This window comes from Salvelinus namaycush, chromosome 3 (genome assembly GCF_016432855.1).
Source record: "Salvelinus namaycush isolate Seneca chromosome 3, SaNama_1.0, whole genome shotgun sequence".
NCBI lineage: Eukaryota > Metazoa > Chordata > Actinopteri > Salmoniformes > Salmonidae > Salvelinus > Salvelinus namaycush.
The window spans coordinates 86626750-86649996 of NC_052309.1; the positions used below are offsets into that span (position 1 = coordinate 86626750).

General features: G+C 42.4%; 2 protein-coding genes across 2 annotated transcripts in view; both read left to right on the forward strand.

The window, feature by feature from the left end:
* The window catches only part of LOC120044697 (ethanolamine-phosphate cytidylyltransferase-like), a 44262-nt gene extending 35253 nt beyond the window's left edge, over positions 1-9009 (forward strand). Inside the window, exons 11-13 of the mRNA XM_038989374.1 lie at positions 3954-4019; positions 4885-4973; positions 6851-9009. Coding sequence (XP_038845302.1) covers positions 3954-4019; positions 4885-4973; positions 6851-6965 — 270 coding nt within the window. The 3' untranslated portion in view covers positions 6966-9009. The remainder of the gene's footprint in view (positions 1-3953; positions 4020-4884; positions 4974-6850) is intronic.
* A 3572-nt stretch (positions 9010-12581) lies between these two features.
* LOC120044097 (guanine nucleotide-binding protein G(o) subunit alpha-like) overlaps positions 12582-23247 on the forward strand; it is a 30578-nt gene continuing 19912 nt past the window's right edge. The window contains exons 1-4 of the mRNA XM_038988685.1: positions 12582-12726; positions 15828-15919; positions 16729-16821; positions 19302-19462. Of these exons, the coding sequence (XP_038844613.1) occupies positions 12582-12726; positions 15828-15919; positions 16729-16821; positions 19302-19462 (491 nt within the window). The remainder of the gene's footprint in view (positions 12727-15827; positions 15920-16728; positions 16822-19301; positions 19463-23247) is intronic.

Consider the following 23247-nt stretch of genomic DNA (forward strand, 5'->3'; position numbering starts at 1 on the left):
TATCTACAGTGGGTTAGCGTTGGGTCTCACCCTGCATGGTATCTACAGTGGGTTAGTGTTGGGTCTCACCCTACATGGTATCTACACTGGGTTAGTGTTGGGTCTCACCCTGCATGGTATCTACAGTGGGTTAGTGTTGGGTCTCATCATGCATGGTATCTACAGTGGGTTAGTGTTGGGTCTCACCCTGCATGGTATCTACAGTGGATTAGTGTTGGGTCTCACCCTGCATGGTATCTACACTGGGTTAGTGTTGGGTCTCACCCTGCATGGTATCTACAGTGGGTTAGTGTTGGGTCTCACCCTGCATGGTATCTACAGTGGGTTAGTGTTGGGTCTCACCCTGCATGGTATCTACAGTGGGTTAGTGTTGGGTCTCATCCTGCATGGTATCTACAGTGGGTTAGTGTTGGGTCTCACCCTGCATGGTATCTACACTGGGTTAGTGTTGGGTCTCACCCTGCATGGTATCTACACTGGGTTAGTGTTGGGTCTCACCCTGCATGGTATCTACAGTGGGTTAGTGTTGGGTCTCACCCTGCATGGTATCTACAGTGGGTTAGTGTTGGGTCTCACCCTGCATGGTATCTACAGTGTGTTAGTGTTGGGTCTCACCCTGCATGGTATCTACAGTGGGTTAGTGTTGGGTCTCACCCTGCATGGTATCTACAGTGGGTTAGTGTTGGGTCTCACCCTGCATGGTATCTACAGTGGGTTAGTGTTGGGTCTCACCCTGCATGGTATCTACAGTGTGTTAGTGTTGGGTCTCACCCTGCATGGTATCTACAGTGTGTTATTGTTGGGTCTCACCCTGCATGGTATCTACAGTGTGTTAGTGTTGGGTCTCACCCTGCATGGTATCTACACTGGGTTAGTGTTGGGTCTCACCCTGCATGGTATCTACAGTGGGTTAGTGTTGGGTCTCACCCTGCATGGTATCTACAGTGGGTTAGTGTTGGGTCTCACCCTGCATGGTATCTACAGTGGGTTAGTGTTGGGTCTCACCCTGCATGGTATCTACAGTGGGTTAGCGTTGGGTCTCACCCTGCATGGTATCAACAGTGGGTTAGCGTTGGGTCTCACCCTGCATGGTATCTACAGTGGGTTAGTGTTGGGTCTCACCCTGCATGGTATCTACAGTGGGTTAGCGTTGGGTCTTACCCTGCATGGTATCTACAGTGGGTTAGCGTTGGGTCTTACCCTGCATGGTATCTACAGTGGGTTAGTGTTGGGTCTCACCCTGCATGGTATCTACAGTGGGTTAGTGTTGGGTCTCACCCTGCATGGTATCTACAGTGGGTTAGTGTTGGGTCTCACCCTGCATGGTATCTACAGTGGGTTAGCGTTGGGTCTCACCCTGCATGGTATCAACAGTGGGTTAGCGTTGGGTCTCACCCTGCATGGTATCTACAGTGGGTTAGTGTTGGGTCTCACCCTGCATGGTATCTACAGTGGGTTAGCGTTGGGTCTTACCCTGCATGGTATCTACAGTGGGTTAGCGTTGGGTCTTACCCTGCATGGTATCTACAGTGGGTTAGCGGTGGGTCTTACCCTGCATGGTATCTACAGTGGGTTAGCGGTGGGTCTTCACCCTGCATGGTATCTACAGTGGGTTAGTGTTGGGTCTCACCCTGCATGGTATCTACAGTGGGTTAGTGTTGGGTCTCACCCTGCATGGTATCTACAGTGGGTTAGTGTTGGGTCTCACCCTGCATGGTATCTACAGTGGGTTAGTGTTGGGTCTCACCCTGCATGGTATCTACAGTGGGTTAGTGTTGGGTCTCACCCTGCATGGTATCTACAGTGGGTTAGTGTTGGGTCTCACCCTGCATGGTATCTACAGTGGGTTAGTGTTGGGTCTCACCCTGCATGGTATCTACAGTGGGTTAGTGTTGGGTCTCACCCTGCATGGTATCTACAGTGGGTTAGTGTTGGGTCTCACCCTGCATGGTATCTACAGTGGGTTAGTGTTGGGTCTCACCCTGCATGGTATCTACAGTGGGTTAGTGTTGGGTCTCACCCTGCATGGTATCTACAGTGGGTTAGCGTTGGGTCTCACCCTGCATGGTATCAACAGTGGGTTAGCGTTGGGTCTCACCCTGCATGGTATCTACAGTGGGTTAGTGTTGGGTCTCACCCTGCATGGTATCTACAGTGGGTTAGCGTTGGGTCTTACCCTGCATGGTATCTACAGTGGGTTAGCGTTGGGTCTTACCCTGCATGGTATCTACAGTGGGTTAGCGGTGGGTCTTACCCTGCATGGTATCTACAGTGGGTTAGCGGTGGGTCTTACCCTGCATGGTATCTACAGTGGGTTAGTGTTGGGTCTCACCCTGCATGGTATCTACAGTGGGTTAGTGTTGGGTCTCACTCTGCATGGTATCTACAGTGGGTTAGTGTTGGGTCTCACCCTGCATGGTATCTACAGTGGGTTAGTGTTGGGTCTCACCCTGCATGGTATCTACACTGGGTTAGTGTTGGGTCTCACCCTGCATGGTATCTACACTGGGTTAGTGTTGGGTCTCACCCTGCATGGTATCTACAGTGGGTTAGTGTTGGGTCTCACCCTGCATGGTATCTACAGTGGGTTAGTGTTGGGTCTCACCCTGCATGGTATCTACAGTGTGTTAGTGTTGGGTCTCACCCTGCATGGTATCTACAGTGGGTTAGTGTTGGGTCTCACCCTGCATGGTATCTACAGTGGGTTAGTGTTGGGTCTCACCCTGCATGGTATCTACAGTGGGTTAGTGTTGGGTCTCACCCTGCATGGTATCTACAGTGTGTTAGTGTTGGGTCTCACCCTGCATGGTATCTACAGTGGGTTATTGTTGGGTCTCACCCTGCATGGTATCTACAGTGGGTTAGTGTTGGGTCTCACCCTGCATGGTATCTACAGTGGGTTAGTGCTGGGTCTCACCCTGCATGGTATCTACAGTGGGTTAGCGTTGGGTCTCACCCTGCATGGTATCAACAGTGGGTTAGCGTTGGGTCTCACCCTGCATGGTATCTACAGTGGGTTAGTGTTGGGTCTCACCCTGCATGGTATCTACAGTGGGTTAGCGTTGGGTCTTACCCTGCATGGTATCTACAGTGGGTTAGCGTTGGGTCTTACCCTGCATGGTATCTACAGTGGGTTAGCGGTGGGTCTTACCCTGCATGGTATCTACAGTGGGTTAGCGGTGGGTCTTACCCTGCATGGTATCTACAGTGGGTTAGTGTTGGGTCTCACCCTGCATGGTATCTACAGTGGGTTAGTGTTGGGTCTCACTCTGCATGGTATCTACAGTGGGTTAGTGTTGGGTCTCACCCTGCATGGTATCTACAGTGGGTTAGTGTTGGGTCTCACCCTGCATGGTATCTACAGTGGGTTAGTGTTGGGTCTCACCCTGCATGGTATCTACAGTGGGTTAGTGTTGGGTCTCACCCTGCATGGTATCTACAGTGTGTTAGTATTGGGTCTCACCCTGCATGGTATCTACAGTGGGTTAGTGTTGGGTCTCACCCAGCATGGTATCTACAGTGGGTTAGTGTTGGGTCTCACCCTGCATGGTATCTACAGTGGGTTAGTGTTGGGTCTCACCCTGCATGGTATCTACAGTGGGTTAGTGTTGGGTCTCACCCTGCATGGTATCTACAGTGTGTTATTGTTGGGTCTCACCCTGCATGGTATCTACAGTGGGTTAGTGTTGGGTCTCACCCTACATGGTATCTACAGTGGGTTAGTGTTGGGTCTCACCCTGCATGGTATCTACAGTGGGTTAGCGTTGGGTCTCACCCTGCATGGTATCTACAGTGGGTTAGTGTTGGGTCTCACCCTGCATGGTATCTACAGTGGGTTAGTGTTGGGTCTCACCCTGCATGGTATCTACAGTGGGTTAGTGTTGGGTCTCACCCTGCATGGTATCTACAGTGTGTTATTGTTGGGTCTCATCATGCATGGTCTACTTCTGCAGGTGGACCTTGTGTGTCATGGGAAGACAGAGGTGCATCCTGACAAAGACGGGTCTGACCCCTATGCCGTGAGTACCCTGCGCCTTTATCTGACACAACTCTGTTACTAAAAAACAATGTGCTTGTGCACTCCAATTGATACAAACTATAAGGCCATGTGGACTTGGTATAAGGTGCTCTTTGAAAGGGTAGACTATGACTGGTAGAAAACTATAAGGCCATGTGGACTTGGTATAAGGTGCTCTTTGAAAGGGTAGACTATGACTGGTAGAAAACTATAAGGCCATGTGGACTTGGTATAAGGTGCTCTTTGAAAGGGTAGACTATGACTGGTAGAAAACTATAAGGCCATGTGGACTTGGTATAAGGTGCTCTTTGAAAGGGTAGACTATGACTGGTAGAAAACTACAAGGCCACGGGGACTTGGTATATTTTACATTTACTTAATTTAGCAGACTCTCTTATCCAGAGCAATTAGGGTAAAGTGACTTGCTCAAAGGCACATCAACAGATTTTTCACCTAGTCAGCTCGGAGATTCGAACCTGCAACCTTTCGGTTACTGGCCCAATGCACTTAACCGCTAGACTACCTGCCGCCGTATAAGATTCTCTTTGAAAGGGTTGTGTATGACTAGCAGAAAACCAAAGGGGATAATGGCCACCACTTTAGAAAACGAAAAATGTTGAACAATTTATCATGGGGCTTACAGTACTTTTCCCATCAAGGCATTCTCACAGAACAATGTAGGGATGAACTTCTTCATTTAAAAAGCCTTTGTTACTTGGTTACTAAGTGGTTATAATGTATTTGGAAGACTGATATAATATACTGTATAGTATATTATAACATATGGCATTTTTTGCTAACTTTTATCCAAAGCGTGCAATGTCTAAGTGAATGTTTAAGTGTGGACTGTGTTTCTCTAAATGCAGGAGCCCAGGAAGAAAGGAATACTGCACACTGTGGACAGTATGAACAGCCTCACCACTGATAGTATTGTTCAGAGGATCATCAAAAACAGGTGAGGGCAGGAAGAAGTGAGATAACCTGGTATGTCACATCATCATGATAATATCTCTGTGGTTTTAATGATGCTAAGGTCACGTCATCATGATAATATCTCTGCAGTTTTAATGATGCTAAGGTCACGTCATCATGATAATATCTTTGTAGTTTTAATGATGCTACGGTCACGTCATCATGATAATATCTCTGTAGTTTTAATGATGCTAAGGTCACGTCATCATGATAATATCTCTGTAGTTTAAATGATGCTAAGGTCACGTCATCATGATGATATCTCTGTAGTTTAAATGATGCTAAGGTCACGTCATCATGATAATATCTCTGTAGTTTTAATGATGCTAAGGTCACGTCATCATGATAATATCTCTGTAGTTTAATGATGCTAAGGTCACGTCATCATGATAATATCTCTGTAGTTTTAATGATTCTAAGGTCACGTCATCATGATAATATCTCTGTAGTTTTAATGATGCTAAGGTCACGTCATCATGATAATATCTCTGTAGTTTTAATGATGCTAAGGTCACATCATCATGACAATATCTCTGTAGTTTTAATGATGCTAAGGTCACGTCATCATGATAATATCTCTGTAGTTTTAATGATGCTAAGGTCACGTCATCATGATAATATCTCTGTAGTTTTAATGATGCTACGGTCACGTCGTCATGATAATATCTCTGTAGTTTAAATGATGCTACGGTCACGTCATCATGATAATATCTCTGTAGTTTTAATGATGCTAAGGTCACGTCATCATGATAATATCTCTGTAGTTTAAATGATGCTAAGGTCACGTCATCATGATAATATCTCTGTAGTTTAAATGATGCTAAGGTCACGTCATCATGATAATATCTCTGCAGTTTCAATGATGCTAAGGTCACGTCGTCATGATAATATCTCTGTAGTTTTAATGATGCTAAGGTCACGTCATCATGATAATATCTCTGTAGTTTAATGATGCTAAGGTCACGTCATCATGATAATATCTCTGTAGTTTTAATGATGCTAAGGTCACGTCATCATGATAATATCTCTGTAGTTTTAATGATGCTAAGGTCACGTCATCATGATAATATCTCTGCAGTTTTAATGATGCTAAGGTCACGTCATCATGATAATATCTCTGTAGTTTTAATGATGCTAAGGTCACGTCATCATGATAATATCTCTGTAGTTTTAATGATGCTACGGTCACGTCATCATGATAATATCTCTTTAGTTTTAATGATGCTAAGGTCACGTCATCATGATAATATCTCTGCAGTTTCAATGATGCTAAGGTCACGTCATCATGATAATATCTCTGTAGTTTTAATGATGCTAAGGTCACGTCATCATGATAATATCTCTGTAGTTTAAATGATGCTAAGGTCACGTCATCATGATAATATCTCTGTAGTTTAAATGATGCTAAGGTCACGTCATCATGATAATATCTCCGTAGTTTTAATGATGCTCGTCATGATAATATTGGGGATAAGTAAAGAAAGTCACACCCTATATTACTCCCAGTAACCTTTCTCTACTTTGTAAGTGTATGAACCGTTTGTCTGAACCTGCACAGCATTTTGGGTATGTGTTTTCAGCTCCCACTATAAAATGATATAATAACACTATCTACCATTTAGCAGATTGTTTTATCCAAAGCGACTTACAGTCATGCACGCATACATTTTATGTACAGGTAGTCCCGGGAATCGAACCCACTATCCTGGCGTTGCAAGCATCATGCGCTACCAAGACATTCCAATTATACTATACTCTAAATCACAGAAGGGTAAATATTCCATGCGTTACCATGATGGTTTTAACCAATAGCCCTCTGCATACTATTGAAAACTCCCCTCTGTGTCCCCTGCGATGTAGGCTGCTGTTCGAGGCCAGGAACCAGAAGAAAGAGGCCAAAGAGATGGCTGTGATCCAGGCCATGAAGAGACGAGAGGAGGAGAAGGGCAAGGAGAGAGCCCAGGCTGTGCTCTAGGACGACAGGCCTGAAGGAGCACTCCCACCACGAGGAACCATTGACCACCCTCAGGGTCAATCTGAGACTGTCTAAACCCAATACATCTAACCCCCACCACCAATGCAGCGCAGTCAATCCACCTCACATGTGTTCCAACTCCCAACCAACACCCTCCAGGTCACACACTCCCCTTACCAACAGCCAGACAGCGAGCCTTTGTTTCCAACATGCAGTATTCTTACAATGGGAGTTCTGTTGTAGGTTCGACATGATAACATGTTAGGTGAGGCTGTTTTCTTTGTCTTCATATCTTAATACAGGCTGTATGCATTTACATGTCCTTTATTTCTTATGGTTTGACAAACCACCTTAACAGTATAGACATCTCACTGTCTCCCCTTCCCTCACTGAGTTAGAACCATACAAGGAACCAGAAGGCCCAAAATAGTCACTGAGTTATAACCAGTCAGGGAACCATAAGGCCCAACATAGTCACTGAGTTATAATCAGACAAGGAACCAGAAGGCCCAACATAGTCACTGAGTTATAACCAGACAGGGAACCAGAAGACCCAACATAGTTACTGAGTTATAACCAGACAAGGAACCAGAAGGCCCAACATAGTCACTGAGTTATAATCAGACAAGGAACCAGAAGGCCCAACATAGTCACTGAGTTAGAACCAGACAGGGAACCAGAAGGCCCAACATAGTCACTGAGTTAGAACCAGTCAGGGAACCAGAAGGCCCAACATAGTCACTGAGTTATAATCAGACAAGGAACCAGAAGGCCCAACATAGTCATTGAGTTATAACCAGACAGGGAACCAGAAGGCCCAACATAGTCACTGAGTTATAATCAGACAAGGAACCAGAAGGCCCAACATAGTCACTGAGTTAGAACCAGACAGGGAACCAGAAGGCCCAACATAGTCACTGAGTTAGAACCAGTCAGGGAACCAGAAGGCCCAACATAGTCACTGAGTTATAATCAGACAAGGAACCAGAAGGCCCAACATAGTCATTGAGTTATAACCAGACAGGGAACCAGAAGGCCCAACAAAGTTACTGGGTTATAATCAGACAAGGAAAAGGAAGGCCCAACATAGTCACTGAGTTAGAACCAGCCAGACAGGGAACCAGAAGTCCCAGCCTAGTCTTGTGGAACCAGACAGGTGTGTCTCTAAATAAATCTGGCTGTGCGAGTTAACGCCAGACTAATATTTGTTTTCTAAATAATTATCATAATGCAAGTTCTTTTTCATGGGGTTGATTGAGCTTTATTAAATAGGAGAATTATGAATGATTCATTTCTGGGAGAAATAGTGTGGTTAGGTTGAAGTCTGTCGGCCGAGGCTTGGGCTTGTTGCTTTGGAGACCCATCAAACCACCTCTGCTGCTCCTCGCACAGCGATTATTGAACAACCAACACATTGGATGCATCCAAAATGGCACCCTGTTTCCTATATAGTGCACTATTTTTAACATGGACCTGATGGTCAACAGTAATGCAATAAATAGGGAATAGGGTGTCATTTCAGATGCAGCCGTTGTCATTCTCCAAAGGACTGTTGCTGCTGTCGTCGTGGCAATGGGCTGATCCCCTCACAACTTACAGTCCTATCTTATCTATCTCTGTATATATGTACTGTATGTATGTATTATAAATTAATATTAACCAGGAGAACTCTCTGGAAAATGTTGAAACCACTAGAGGTGTTCAGGGATGGGTTTGAAAATGTACCATCTCTGTGAGAGTCGATTTTACCTTGGGAAAAGCTGAGGTCATTAATGATTCAAGCTTTCTATCAGAGACTACCCTCAGCTTTCGGACAGTTTTAATCAGTTTCTAGAAGAGAAACGGAATTGAATATTACACTCTTAGAAAAAAGGGTTCCGAAAGGCTTATTCGGCTGTGCCTATAGGAGAACCCTTTTGGGTTCCAAGTAGAACCCTTTTTGGTTCCATTTTGAATCGAGGTAGAACCCTTTGGCAACCCCAAAAGTTTCTACCTGGAACCAAAAAGGGTACTTCAAAGGGTTATCCTATGGGGACAGCTGAAGAACCCTTTTGGGTTCTATATAGCACCTTTTGTGTAGATGGGCCAATCTATGGGACCTCATGTAGATAATACTACCAGAACGTACTGACTGGAAAGCCTTGGAACTGTTCTATGTTATAGAATGAATCTATAATATAGATAGAACGGTTCTCCACTACAACAAATGCAAACTATTATTCCAGGACCCATTGCCCAACCTTTGAGCGCAGTTCTTGTTTTAACCACAGCAGGTCACTCTTCCTCTGTAAAAGACTCTACTTATCCTTGCACATTCTGGTAGAGCACTGAACTGACTTTTAACCAGACGCTTTTAATGGCAAATTATTTTAAACGATAGGAGATTATGAAATATGTACGGTGCTGTTAACTTAGATAAACTAATGACCTTTTACTGTCATACGATCAACAGTCTTAATCAAACCTCTGGAGAAGAAATCACCATTTCAAAACGTTAATCGGATTAAATACTATATTTTTCATAAATGTATATTTTTCAGTCAGACCACCTCGACATGAACTCTGGTTGGTTTCATATGTTTCAAAAGCATATAAAATGTTGTCTGTCTATAAAGTTGGAATGTATTCAATGTACTGTATAGGCTACAGTGATCTCCTATGTATGTTATTGACAACTCTGATCTCCTAAATGACAAACGCTGTGGAATTTGGTACAGTATATTATCATTGCCAATAATAACAACTCCATCTGAAAAACTGTGTTGGTCATCTTGACCTTGTCTCCTTATTTTAAAAACGATTTTACTAATAGAAGGTGTGTTAGGGCGATCATTTTCGCTGCCTAGTTGTTCTTAAAGGATCAATTTACCACAAAAAAATATATATTTTTTGTATTTTGTTAATTAGACCATGCATGTCAGCAGTTAAGGTCTCTATTCAATCAGTATCGCGGAAATCAGTGTTACAGCGTGGTTGAAATTTAAAGGCAATGTTCACGCGTTAGCAGAGACTGCATTCACGGTAAAAGCTGCATATGTCGGCTCAATCGGTAATTACCTGCGAATTTCGATCAAGAAATCTGTAACGCTTCTGCAATACAGATTGAATAGAGCAATACGTTTTCAAGATAGGGAACTTTAGATAAAAATAAAAGTGTGATGATGGTGCGATTTGCATCATCACACTTTTAGCTTTTTACTAAAAGTGCTCTATCTTGACAACTTAGGGTCTTGCACCATATCTACAGTGGACTAATGAGCAAAATACTTGAAGATAATTTGAGTAAAGCGATCTTTATAGGCAAAGGCATTATAAAGGTAATCATCATCATTCATTAAAGAGTATGAGGTCATGTGTTGGACAGATAAGTGAACGTTTGATCAGCCTAAATTAGGGTCAAATTGCATCTATCAATCACTTCACACTACAAAGTCGGGAAATGTCAGTTCATTACTCTGACCATTTTTAATTAGCCCGAGCCTAATTAGTGTGCAGTGTATCCTCATTCCTCATACAGAAAAGTGATATATTGAATATACAGTGGAGAATTAACACTTTCTATGAAGTAGGTCAACATTTGTACAATGCTTTATATTATAATATCCTTTATAATGTGTTATGACACTGACTATACACTGAGTGTACAAAATATTACGTTCCATATATCTTGTTGCAACCCTTTTTGCCCTCAGAACAGCCTCAATTCGTTGGGGCATGGACTCTAGAAGGTGTTGAAAGCATTCCACAGGGATACTGGCCCATGTTGACTCCAATGCTTCCCACAGTTGTGTCAAGTTGGCTGGATGTCCTTTGGGTGGTGGACCAGTCTTGATACACACGGAAAACTTGAGCGTGAAAAACCCTGCAGCATTACAGTTCTTGACACACTCAAACCGGTGTGCCTGGCACCTACTACCATACCCCGTTCCAAGTCACTTACATATGTTGTCTTGCCCATTCACCCTCTGAATGGCACATACACACTATCCATGTCTCCATTGTCAAAGGCGTACAAATCCTTCTTTAACCCGTCTCCTCACCTTCATCTACACTGACTGAAGTGGATTTAACAAGTGTCATCAATAAGGGATTATAGCTTTCACCTGGATTCACCTGGTTAGTGTGTGTCATGGAAAGAGCAGGTGTTCCTAATGTTCTGTACACTCAGTGTAAGCGTCTATAATAGGGAAGGGAAAGGGAATAACTCATAAGTGGTGATAAAACTCTGTATGATGTTTTATTGATAATGAACTATAATGAGTTATAAGAATATAATGCATAATGTATTATTATAGCCATACTTGTTTGGAAACAGAGACAATAGAGTTTTTAGACACATTAGGCCTTGTTATACTGTAGCGATCCTGCTATATGAGCCACTTTACAATTCCCACCAATTCAGTTAACCCTATTGACGCAATGCATAGGGTTTCACGCCAGTCTGACACCAATGTTTGCTACACTGGTGTCAGAAGTGGGATGGCGGCTGTGAGGTCATCGGAGCTCACGGGCCTGGACATGTGAGGGGTTGGAGTAGCGATCCTCGCTATTTGAGTCAGGTTACAATTTACACCGTTTCTATTGGCACAATGCGTAGAGTGTTTGCCTTTACGCCTCGATCACACCTACATCGTATTGGCGCATAATGGTATGCAGCATCATCTGGATGTGTGCAACAAAAGTTCAATATTCACCTGCTACCATTTCAAACCGTCTACGCATACAATTTGATGCATATGTTCGACAAATCCAATGTATGCACCACGCAAAACACACTGCAACGCAATGCTGCAAGGTAAACACAGACTTCCATTGTAAATGAATGTACTTATGGTGTCCCAAAACGCAAAAATTATATCCGTGTGATCGAGGCGTTACAGTGGCAAACAGCCGTTAAAACAATAACAAAACCCTCTCCCCGCCCCTGTTTTCGTAAAAAGCTGAGGAATGGGGCTGGAGAATGTTACCACTCAAATTCATAGACACCTATGGATGCAAGGACTGACCATCCATGATGTAAACATTCTAGTTTGAACCATGTTGAGGCTATATAGTGTTTGTTTACAAGAGCACGTAATGTATTATAAAGCACTATGCATGTGTTTGTTTAAATAAAGCGATCAACTTAGTTATAGGACACTGTAATAGGTATGTGTAGGCTTTAATTAAGTTTCGCTTCAGTCTCGCGCCCGTGATTGGTATCTTCATGAAATGAGCACGGGTCTCCACTAATGATGCACAGGTGTTATCTGTTAGGTCACCTCCCATGTGTGACGCTAAACTGCAAGTTTAGCTGCAAGATTTGACCAGTGAGTAGTAAAGCCTATAGAAATTAATTGGACATATTCCCTGTTCTTTAGATTGACCTAATTTATCTTTATCGCGTGTTGAATTTGCAGCCCCAGTTTGTAGCAAACGTTACCGCGAAGATGTTCCGCTTTTTCAATATTCTGCCAGCCCCTCTGCAGGTATATCGAAATGTTGTTTCTGTTAACGTGTACACCTCATTTGTTTTTCAAAACATTTTAAATCAAGCAAAAATCGCCGGACAGTCGTTATGCGACATTCCAATAGAACATACTGTATCTTCGACTAAAGTTTACTTTTCAAACCTAGATGTGCGTGAGATCAATTTGCATTCACCCCGTACCCGACGTTACTGAGGATGAGAAAAGGGCGAAAGTTCAAAGCTCTAATATAGAACGAGATTTGTTTGAACAAGCCAAACTTGAGGTGAACGTGATCAAAATATTGCTACTTGGTAAGTTTGTGTGCGTGCGGTGTGTGTATGTGTTGCAACAACCTGGTCTCACATCATTTCGTGTTATTATGTATGGAAATCCGAGACACTTAAGTATGATGAGTTATCTTTGGTATGGTTACTTGACAGATGGTTACTTAATGTAAAATTGAAAGGAGTTTGGCTGGGTGGGTATAACACACATTTCTAGAAACACAAATTGATAATTATAATTTAGGCTACTTTGTAACTACTTAGCATGTTAGCTAACCCTTCCCAAGGATGTAAAGTACTTAAGAAAATATACTTTAAAGTAGCCCCTACTGCTGTAGGTTGTGGTATCTGTACTTTACTATTTATATTTTTGACTACTTTTACTCCACTACATTCCTAAAGGAAATCATGTACTTTTTACTCCGTAAATGTTCCCTGACACCCAAAAGTACTCGTTACGTTTCGAATGTTTAGCAGGACAAGAAAAGTGTCCAATTCACACTTATCAAGAGAACATCCCTGGTCATCTCCTGCCTCTGATCTGGTGGACTCACTAAACACATTTGTGTTTTGTTTGTAAATGTATGAGTGTTGGTGCTGTGTTTTCTCAATGAGGAATTAAAAATGATTTATACTTAGTTACACTGCAGAAATCAACCTGCCATTGGTTGCTAAAACTCTAATACACTGAACAAAAATATGAATGCGATATGCAACCATTTCAAAGATTTTACTGAGTTACTGTTCATATGAGGAAATCAGTCAATTTAAATAAATTCATTAGGCCCTAATCTATGGATTTCACATGACTGGGAATACAGATATGCATCGGTTGTTCACAGATGCCTTAACAAAAGGTAGGGGTGTGGATCAGAACCAGTCAGTATCTGGTGTCATCATCATTTGCCTCATGCAGTGCGACACATCTTCACTTAGAGTTGATCAGGCTGTTGATTGTGGAATGTTGTCCCACTCCTCTTCAATGGCTGTGCGAAGTTGCTGAATATTGGTGGGAACATGCTGTTGATCCAGAGCATCACAAACATGCTCAATGGGTGACATTTCTGGTGAGTAAAGTCTGGTGAGTATGCAGGCCATGGAAGAACTGGGGCATTTTCAGCTTCCAGAAATGGTGTAAAGATCCTTGCTACATGGGGCCGTGTAGTATCATGTTGAAACATGAGGTGATGGCGGTGGATGAATGGTATGACAATGGGCCTTGGAATCTCTTCATATTCAAATTGCCATCGATAAATTGCGATCGTGTTCGTTGTCCATAGCTATGACTGCCCATACCATAACCCCACCACCGGGGCACTCTGTTCCCAACGTTGACAACCGCTCACTCACACAACGTCTGCCATCTGCCCGGTACAGTTAACTGGGATTCATCCGTGAAGAGCACACAATTCCATCGTGCCAGTGGCCATCGAAGGTGAGCATTTGCCTACTGAAGTAGGTTAGGGTGCTGAACTGCACTCAGGTCAAGATCCCGGTGAGGACGATGAGCATGCTGATGAGCTTCCCTGAGACAGTTTCTGGCCGTTTGTGCAGAAATTCATAGATTGTGCAAACCTACAATTTAATCAGTTGTCCGGGTGGCTGGTCTCAGACGATCCCGCAGGTGAAGAAGCTGGATGTGGAAGTCCTGGCCTGGCGTGGTTACACGTGGTCTGCAGTTGTGAGGCCAGGTGGACATACTGCCAAATTCTCTAAAACAATGTAGGCGGTGGCTTATGGTAGAAAAATGACCATTAAATTCTCTGGCAACAGCTCTGGTGGACATTCCTGCAGTCTGCATGCCAATTGCACGCTTCCTCCCAATTGCATGGCTTGTGGTTAGACCGGAAGGTTGCTGGATCGAATCCACGAGCTGACAAGGTAAAAATCTGTCGTTCTGCCCCTGAGCAAGACAGTAAACCCACTGTTCCCTGGGTGCCGACGACGTTGTCGATTATGGCAGCCCCCCACACCTCTCTGATTAAGAGTGGTTGGGTTAAAGGAGGAAGACACATTTCAGTTGAATACATTGTTGGATAACTGACTAAATATCCCCCCTTTCCCCTCAACTTGCAACATCTGTGGCATTGTTGTGTGTCAAAACTGCACATTTTTTAGGGGGGCATTGTACTCCCATCACAAGGGGCACCTGTGTAATGGTGCTGTTTAATCAGCTTCTTGATATGCCACACCTATCAGGTGGATGGATTATCTTGGCAAAGGAGACATGCTCATGAACAGGGATATACTAAATTCTATAGAAATAAGCTTTTTGTGTGTGTGACATTTCTGGGATCTTTTACTTCAGCTCATGAAACATGGCACCAACACTTTACGTGTTGCGTTTTTGTTATTTTTGTAGTTTGCCTAATTTCAGTTTGTAACAAAATAAGCTGCTCTAGTGTAGAGAATCATTCAACCATCTAAACATTTGTGAAATATATTTTCCATAATCAAAAAGTTATTTTAGCCGTTTGAAGACACAAAAGAAATTGCGCACATAGAACAGATCTTAGACTTGCGTTCAAGTAGAGTAATAGATCTATAACTCATATTTCTAGTGTAAATTTGGCCAGGTCACCCAAAAAGTTACAGTAATTACATTTACTTTTGATAAATAAGCCTATTTAAAACCAAATACTCTGACTTTTTTACTCAGTACTATTTTACTGGGTGACTCACTTTTACTTGAGTCATTTTCTATTAAGGTATCTTTACTTTTACTCAAGCATGAAACTTGGGTATTTTTCCACCACTGACCCTGACCTTAACCATTTTAGCTACCCCTTTGCCTAACCTTAACCCTTTAACCTAACTCCTAAACTTAACTCTAACGTTAGCGAGCTAGCTAACCTTAGCCACCTACCTGGAATTCGTAACATATCAAATGTTTTGCAGATTTGTAACATATTGCATGCGTTTTATGAATCCATAACATGTAATAGAAATTGTAATTCTTAACATATCATACTAAATGCGGATTTATGTATAGAAAAATACGAAATGCTCTGAGACCAGGTTGGTTGCAAATCACAAATATGGCCAACCATGTCACTGCAGAATATATTTAATGTGTTTGATTTAAGTTACCATTAGATTGCACAGATGTGATGATGACTTTGTTCCAGGTGCTACAGAGAGTGGTAAGAGTACCATGGTCAAGCAGATGAAGATCATCCACAGTCATGGCTTCTCCAAGCCAGAGCTTATTAGCTTCAAGGTGCTGTACACTTTACCCTCCTTCTCGAATGTGTTGTGATGTTTTTTTCTTTAAAGGGGATTCTTGGCTTTGTTACACTACATTCTCACTATTCTAAAGAACCCAGACAGGTCCATAGCCTGTTATGTTGTTGGCTTAAAAAAGCTGTATTCAAGTCACGAAACCATGATCAATGCATACTGCCCTCGATTAATACTGTATGCTTCCATGCTGTTAGAAAATGCTCTTACTGATGCTTAATCAAATAGTGTTTGGGCTGGACAGGGCACTGATGTAGCTGATAGTGACTCCACTTGGGAGATTAGGGAGGGAGATGTTGTCTGGATGTATGGTATTGGGGCTGGGGTTTGGGAAAGGTGATTCTACCTCCTCCCAATCAGACCATGGAGGTATCAGAGCTTTGGTGCGGTTAATGGTAGCTGTATACTGTTCAAACCATTTTTTTTACTGTGTATAGTCCTTGGCTAGGGGTCTGTAAAGGTGGGTGTTACATTATTGAACGTTTTACATTCACATAGAACAGGCATGAATATCTGTCTGGCAGAATAGGGAATCATTCTAATTTTTGTTCTACCTGCAGTGTTGTGAAGAATAGCCCAATCCCAGTGCTCAATAGTCACCCCTCTCTCCCTCCCTCTTGCTCACCATCCAAAGTATTTAAACTGAGCCCTCCATGAGTGATTCCATCAGACTACTGAACTTTCTCGATTAGCGAACATATTTATTGATTTGTCTTTCTTGATGTATTCACACTTCAGATTTTAGCTGCCATGTATACTGAAATAAAACTCAACTCCCTCCCTTCATAGGCTGCAGTGCTGGATAACCTCCTGACCTCCTTGAAGTTTGTGCTGCGCGGCATGGGGCTGCTGAGGATTAATCTGGCCAACAAGAAGAACAAGGTGAGGGAGAAGAGCTAGTAGCTTGTCTTGGAGCATCATCTCATGTGAGCTACTTACTGACCACCTTGTTAGGGCCTTTTGATTTGACAATTTAAAATACGTAGTTACTCCAGGCAACAGATACATAAACCACAACTAGCAGAGGGTACTAGCCAGAAGACCATTTGTGGTCTTCTATCATACAGATACAGCACACATTATTGAAATATGGTCTCTATTCACACCCTCTAGTAATGATGCAACACATTCTGTACCCCCATTTAACACATGTTGACCTAACAGGATCCTACAGTGTAACTAGTCAGCTCAGTTTTAGACTTACATCTCTGACCATGGTCATAGTTTCCTTTTTTGAAACTAGCGCTCAGCTGTCACGTTAGATGTCAGCCTTGCTCTGGTATTCTACTAGCTACGTCCCTGACACGATCACAAGCCATATCTCAAAGTTTATAGGCCTCTTTGCATCACACATCTTTCTTGACCTCATTAATAACGACAAGTGGACACGGGGACTGGAATTTTTCTTCTACATCTGTCATTATGATTTAGTTGGGTTGTTCATTAGGACCAAATGGAAGAAAAGACTGAAACCGAGAGGGACTATCTGGACTAGTCCAATAAGAAACACTCATTTTACATAGCAAAACTCAAATTAAAAAAAGCATAATTGTCTTTCATTCCCTAATGAACAAGACCCGAGACAGCAATTTTTCATCATATTCCCAAACTGGGGCAATGCCGTCGGGGGTACGCCAAATAAAAATGTGATTCACATTTAAATATATTTTTTTAATAAAAGACTTCACATTTTCAAACAGTCCATTTATATTTTCCAACGGTCTATACATTTGGGTGAGTTTTTTCTCTCGCCAGATTAGTCTCGTTTCACTGCCAAAAATAAAATTAAACCATCTAGTGTTCAGCGAAATAACAACACAATGTCAAATACAGGTAGCCTAGTCAAATAATTAACATCCAATCACATTAACCGTTACTCTCTCGCAGGAATTCCACTAACGGTCCGTATGTAGCTAAATGTAGCTGCTGCTCATGTTGGCATCTGTACTGATGGCGCAAAAGCCATGACAGGGAGACATAGTGGAGTGGTAACGCTCGTGCAAGCAGTTGCTCCCGAAGCCACTTGGGTACACTGCAGCATTCACCGAGAGGCTCTTGCTGCCAAGGGAATGCCTGACAGCTTGAAAGATGTTTTGGACACTACAGTGAAAATTGTTAATTTTGTTAAAGCAAGGCCCCTGAACTCTCGTGTATTTTCTGCACTATGCAAAGATATGGGCAGCGACCATGTAACGCTTTTACAACATACAGAAGTGTGCTGGTTATCAAGGGGCAAAGTATTGACACGCTTGTTTTTTAAATTGAGAGACGAGCTTAAAGTTTTCTTTACTGACCATAATGTTCACTTGTCTAACCACTTGCATGATGACGAGTTTCTCACACGACTATCTGGGTGATGTTTTTTCTTGCCTGAATGATCTGAATCTAGGATTAAAGGGACTCTCCGCAACTATATTCCAATGTGTGGGACAAAATTGAGGCTATGATTAAGAAGTTGGAGCTCTTCTCTGAATGCATTAACAAGGACAACACACAGGTCTTTCCATTATTTTATGATTTTTTTTTGTGTGTGCAAATGAACTCAAGCTTACGGACAATGTCAAATGTGATATAGCGAAGCACCTGAGTGAGTTGGGTGAATAATTACGCAGATACTTTCACGATACAGATGATACAAACAACTGGATTCGTTATCCCTTTCATGCCCTTCCTCCAGTCCACTTATCGATAAACTGAACAAGAGCCTCATCGAAATTACAACAAGCAGTTCTGTGAAAATTGATTTTAATCACACGCCACTGCCAGATTTTTGGATTGGGCTGCGCTCAGAGTATCCTGCCTTGGAAAATCGTGATAAGTCACTGATGCCCTTTGCAATCATGTACCTATGTGAGAGTGGATTCTCGGCCCTCACTAGCATGAGAACTAAATACAGGCACAGACTGTGTGTGGGAAATTATTTATGACAGACTCTCTCCAATACAACCCAACATTGCTTATGAGTTATGTGCATCCTTTCAAGCACACCCTCTCTCATTAACCTGTGGTGGGTTATTCACAATTTTTGATGAACAAATAAGGTTTTATATGTAAGATGGTTAAATAAAGAGCAAAACTATTGATTATTATTTGTGCCTTGGTCCTATAAGAGCTGTTTGTCACGAGCCGGGTTGTGACAACTCCCACTCATTCTTATGTTTTAATGTATCATTTTGTGTGTGTGTGTGGGGCAGGCTTACAATGATGGCAAAAAAACATTTGAGTGCGCTGTCCCTGGTGCTAGAGGGTGTACGCAGCTGGAGGTTGAATGTTTGAAGGGGTACGGGACTATAAAAAGTTTGGGAACCACTGCCCTGGAGTATCGGTGATCATGAAGCCCTCTGCCTGTTGTCCCCATGCAGGCCCATGCCCGCGCTGTGCTGTCCTGTGGCCAGTGTTTCGGGGAGGACGGGGAGCTGCTGCCGTTTGTGGCCCTGTCTTTCTGCGCTCTCTGGGCCGACCAGGGTGTGAGAGCTGCAGCTGCCAGGGGCTACGAGTTCCAACTCAATGACTCCGCGCTCTAGTGAGTACCTTACATGTAGTGTTGTCACTGTACTCAGTATCACAGTTCTCTGAAGTATTATCATGGCGAGGAAACAACATATGGAGCTCATTGAATGTCATGATGAAACAGTGGAAGTTGATAGAAATGCTGCGTTTTGGTTTTAACACTGTATCAATATATATTTTTAATCAACCTCTATTGGAGAGCGAGGTAGCGCCAGTGTTTCTTGTCTTTTTCACTATCGTCACTCGCATCCTATAATTGAAGGTATAGCAGAAAGCATATGACATAAAGCAGGTTCTTAACCTTTTGTCAATAGGGGGAGCAGTTAGCATTTTTTATTTCTGGGTGTCGCCAAATTAAACTGCCTCGTGCTCAATTCTTGCTCGTACAATATGCATATTATTAATTCTATTGGATAGAAAACACTCTCTAGTTTCATAAACCGTTGGAATTATGTCTGTGGGTGACCCAGAACTCTTTCTACAGCGAAATCCATGACAGGTACTGCGATGGTCTGAGAGCGAAGCTCTGGTTTCAGATCAGTTTTAAAAGTCTGTGTGTATCCTATGGAACGACATGAACTGCACCCGCCTTCCCCTGGATGTCAGTAACCAATGAGAAGTGGAATGGGCTTGCTGCGTAGCTCTCAGAGGTTATAAAAGGCCAAGGAGTGAGAGTAGCCTTCCTTTCGACGCTGAACATTGCGCAGAGAGGGACCTCAGGATGCCATTTTCAAACGCTCAATTATCAACGTTAGATGTATCCGTCTGTAATTTAATTAGACATAGGTGTTAGAAGCATCATAACGAAGCTATTTTAAACCGAGTTATATCAGATTATGCGAGTATATTGCTATTTTTCGGAATTTCCTCAGTATTGCGCCTTGAGGATTTGGACACGTTGGGGCAAAATAGCTATTGTTAGCTACTGTTAGCTGCTATATCAGAAGTTGAATGCAACGTTTTACAACCAAGCAACGATTCTTTTGGACAAAGAACCACCATGCCAAGATTCTGATGGAAGCTCGTCGAAAAGTAAGAAATATTTAAGATGATAAATCGTTGTTCTGTAGAAAAATGTTAAACGCACGTTCCGCCATCTTGTTTGCTATAGCTTCGCTTGGCGAACCCTGTATTGCACAGTAAGGATAATTTTAGAAATGTAAATCAGCGATTGCATAAAGAACTAATTTGTCTTTCGATTCCTGTCAACCCTGTATTTTTTTAGTCAAGTATATGATTAGCTATTGATTAAACTAGATCACTCTGAAAGATGGCGACCGACATTTTCAGGCATGTTTTGCTACTATTTTCATTGTATAACCACGGTTTTTTATGGCTAAATATGCACATTTTCGAACAAACTCTATATGTATGTTGTAATATGATGTTACAGGAGTGTCATCTGAAGAATTCTGAGAAGGTTAGTGAAAAAATTAATATATTTTGGCGATGATTACGTTATCGCTCTCTTTGGCTAGAATCAATGCTCTGGTAACGTTTGCATATGTGGTATGCTGATATAACGATTTATTGTGTTTTCGCCGTAAAACACTTAGAAAATCTGAAATGTTGTCTGAATTCACAAGATCTGTGTCTTTCCATTGCTATGTGCTGTGTATTTTTAAGAAATGTTTTATGATGAGTAAATTGGTAATACAAGTTGCTCTCTGTAGTAATTCTAGTCGCTTTGGTGAGATTTGTGATGGTGGCTGCAATGGCAAACTATGATTTATACCTGAAATATGCACATTTTTCTAACAAAACCTATCCTATACCATAAATATGTTATCAGACTGTCATCTGATGAGGTTTTTTCTTGGTTAGTGGCTATCAATATCTTAGTTTAGCCGAATTGGTGATAGCTACTGGTGTTGAGAAAAAATGGTGGACAAAGAAAAAGGGTGTCTTTTGCTAACATGGTTAGCTAATAGATTTACATATTTTGTCTTTCCTGTAAAACATTTAAAAAAATCTGAAATGGTGACTTTATTCACAAGATCTGTATCTTTCATTTGGTGTCTTGGACTTGTGATTTAATGATATTTAGATGCTACTATTTAAATGTGACGCTATGCTAGTGATGCTAATCAGTGTGGGGGGTGATCCCGGATCCGGGTTTCTGAGGCAGTAAAAGTTAAAGGCCCATAGAGTTTTTAATAGTCTGTCTCGTGGCTGCTTTTCTTCTTCGCCATGGAAAATCAAGACTCGTGCTACTGGTGTCGTGACGCATGTTCTATCAGCGCTGTCCCACCTCATTCAGACTGACTAGACCGTGTGGATCCTCCCAGGTTGTACTAGGGAAGTCTTTGCTTACTTCCTCGTCGATATACACATAATGGGATTGTAGCAAAAAATACATCCGTCACAGGAAATTATTCTCCTGACATTTTGCTGAATTGACATTTTTAATTGGTCCTTCATTATAATGTAATGCCTGCGGAAAATCTTTAAACGTGGTGGTTGGTTCAAAAAGGACATGGGAAAAAAAGACATGAGAATTAAGTTTGAAATGCTTGTGTGTCTAGTGAGCAAGTGAGTGGACGATAACCGGGGATTGTGTACATACTACTATTTACAGAGGTGTGTTGTGATTGGGATAATTGGTTAAAAGACTCCTGACTGTCTGCGTTATGAACTAAGCAGCGGCTCTATGTGTTCTGCTTTACTTCACCCACCACCTGGGGGGCAGTTGTTGGTAAGGTGGCATCAGAGGGCTATGTATGGGTTTGTTGGTAAGGTGGCATCAGAGGGCTATGTATGGGTTTGTTGGTAAGGTGGCATCAGAGGGCTATGAATGGGTTTGCCAGCCAGAGGGGTTGGCGGTGGATCCACATGTATTGCGACGTTACCCAGCTCCAATTTAATCTGCACCGGTTTATTCTCGATTTGTCCTCTTTTTGAATATACTCCTGTATATTAGACTGCTTATGTAGATGGCTACTTAAACACCATGGCGTCATTCTCTGTAGTTGGAGGTATGTGTGCGTTTTACATGTTCCTAAAACAGGCCCCTGCCCTGAACTGAGGTCATGCTCAGAATAGTTATTATTTTTTTGTTCTGGTGTCATAGACTCATGTCCTCTCTTGTGGGGGTTGATCAGCTGTGTTTCTAAGCATGTGATATGATGGGACATAGCACCACGTCCTTGGTGAGCGACACAATTAGGCGCTTCTTGTGAAGCGTGGCGGGTTTTTACGACATTTTGTTTCAAGTGTCATCAAATCCCAATTGAGTGCCTCTTTAGGCCTTGTTTTCAGGGACATTACCTCTGCTGAATGGGGTGTTGTTCAAGTGAAGTGTGGATTATGATGATGTGGGTTTGAGTTAACGGCGGTAGCATTCTGCTCTCTTTAGTTATGTTTCACACTGATGTCGTGAGTTTTATTTGATAGTGTTTTTTTAAATGTTCCCTTATTTTACCAGGTAAGTTGACTGAACATTCTCATTTAAAGCAATGATCTGGGGAATAGTTACAGGGGAGGGAATGAATGAGCCAATTGGAAGCTCGGGATGATTAGTTGGCCACGATAGAATGAAGGCCAGATTGTGAATTTAGCCAGGACACCGGGGTTAACCCCCCTACGCTTAACAATAAGTGCCATGGGAATATTTAGTGAAGACAGTCAGGACACCCATTTAATATCCCATTCAAAAGACGGAACCCTACTCAGTGCAATGTCTCGATCACTGCCCTGGGGCATTGATCTTATTTAGACCAGAGGTAAGAGCGCCTCCTACTGGCCCTCCATCTGTTCTCCTAGCCCAATAATGGATTAAAGGAGCCTAACATTACTCCT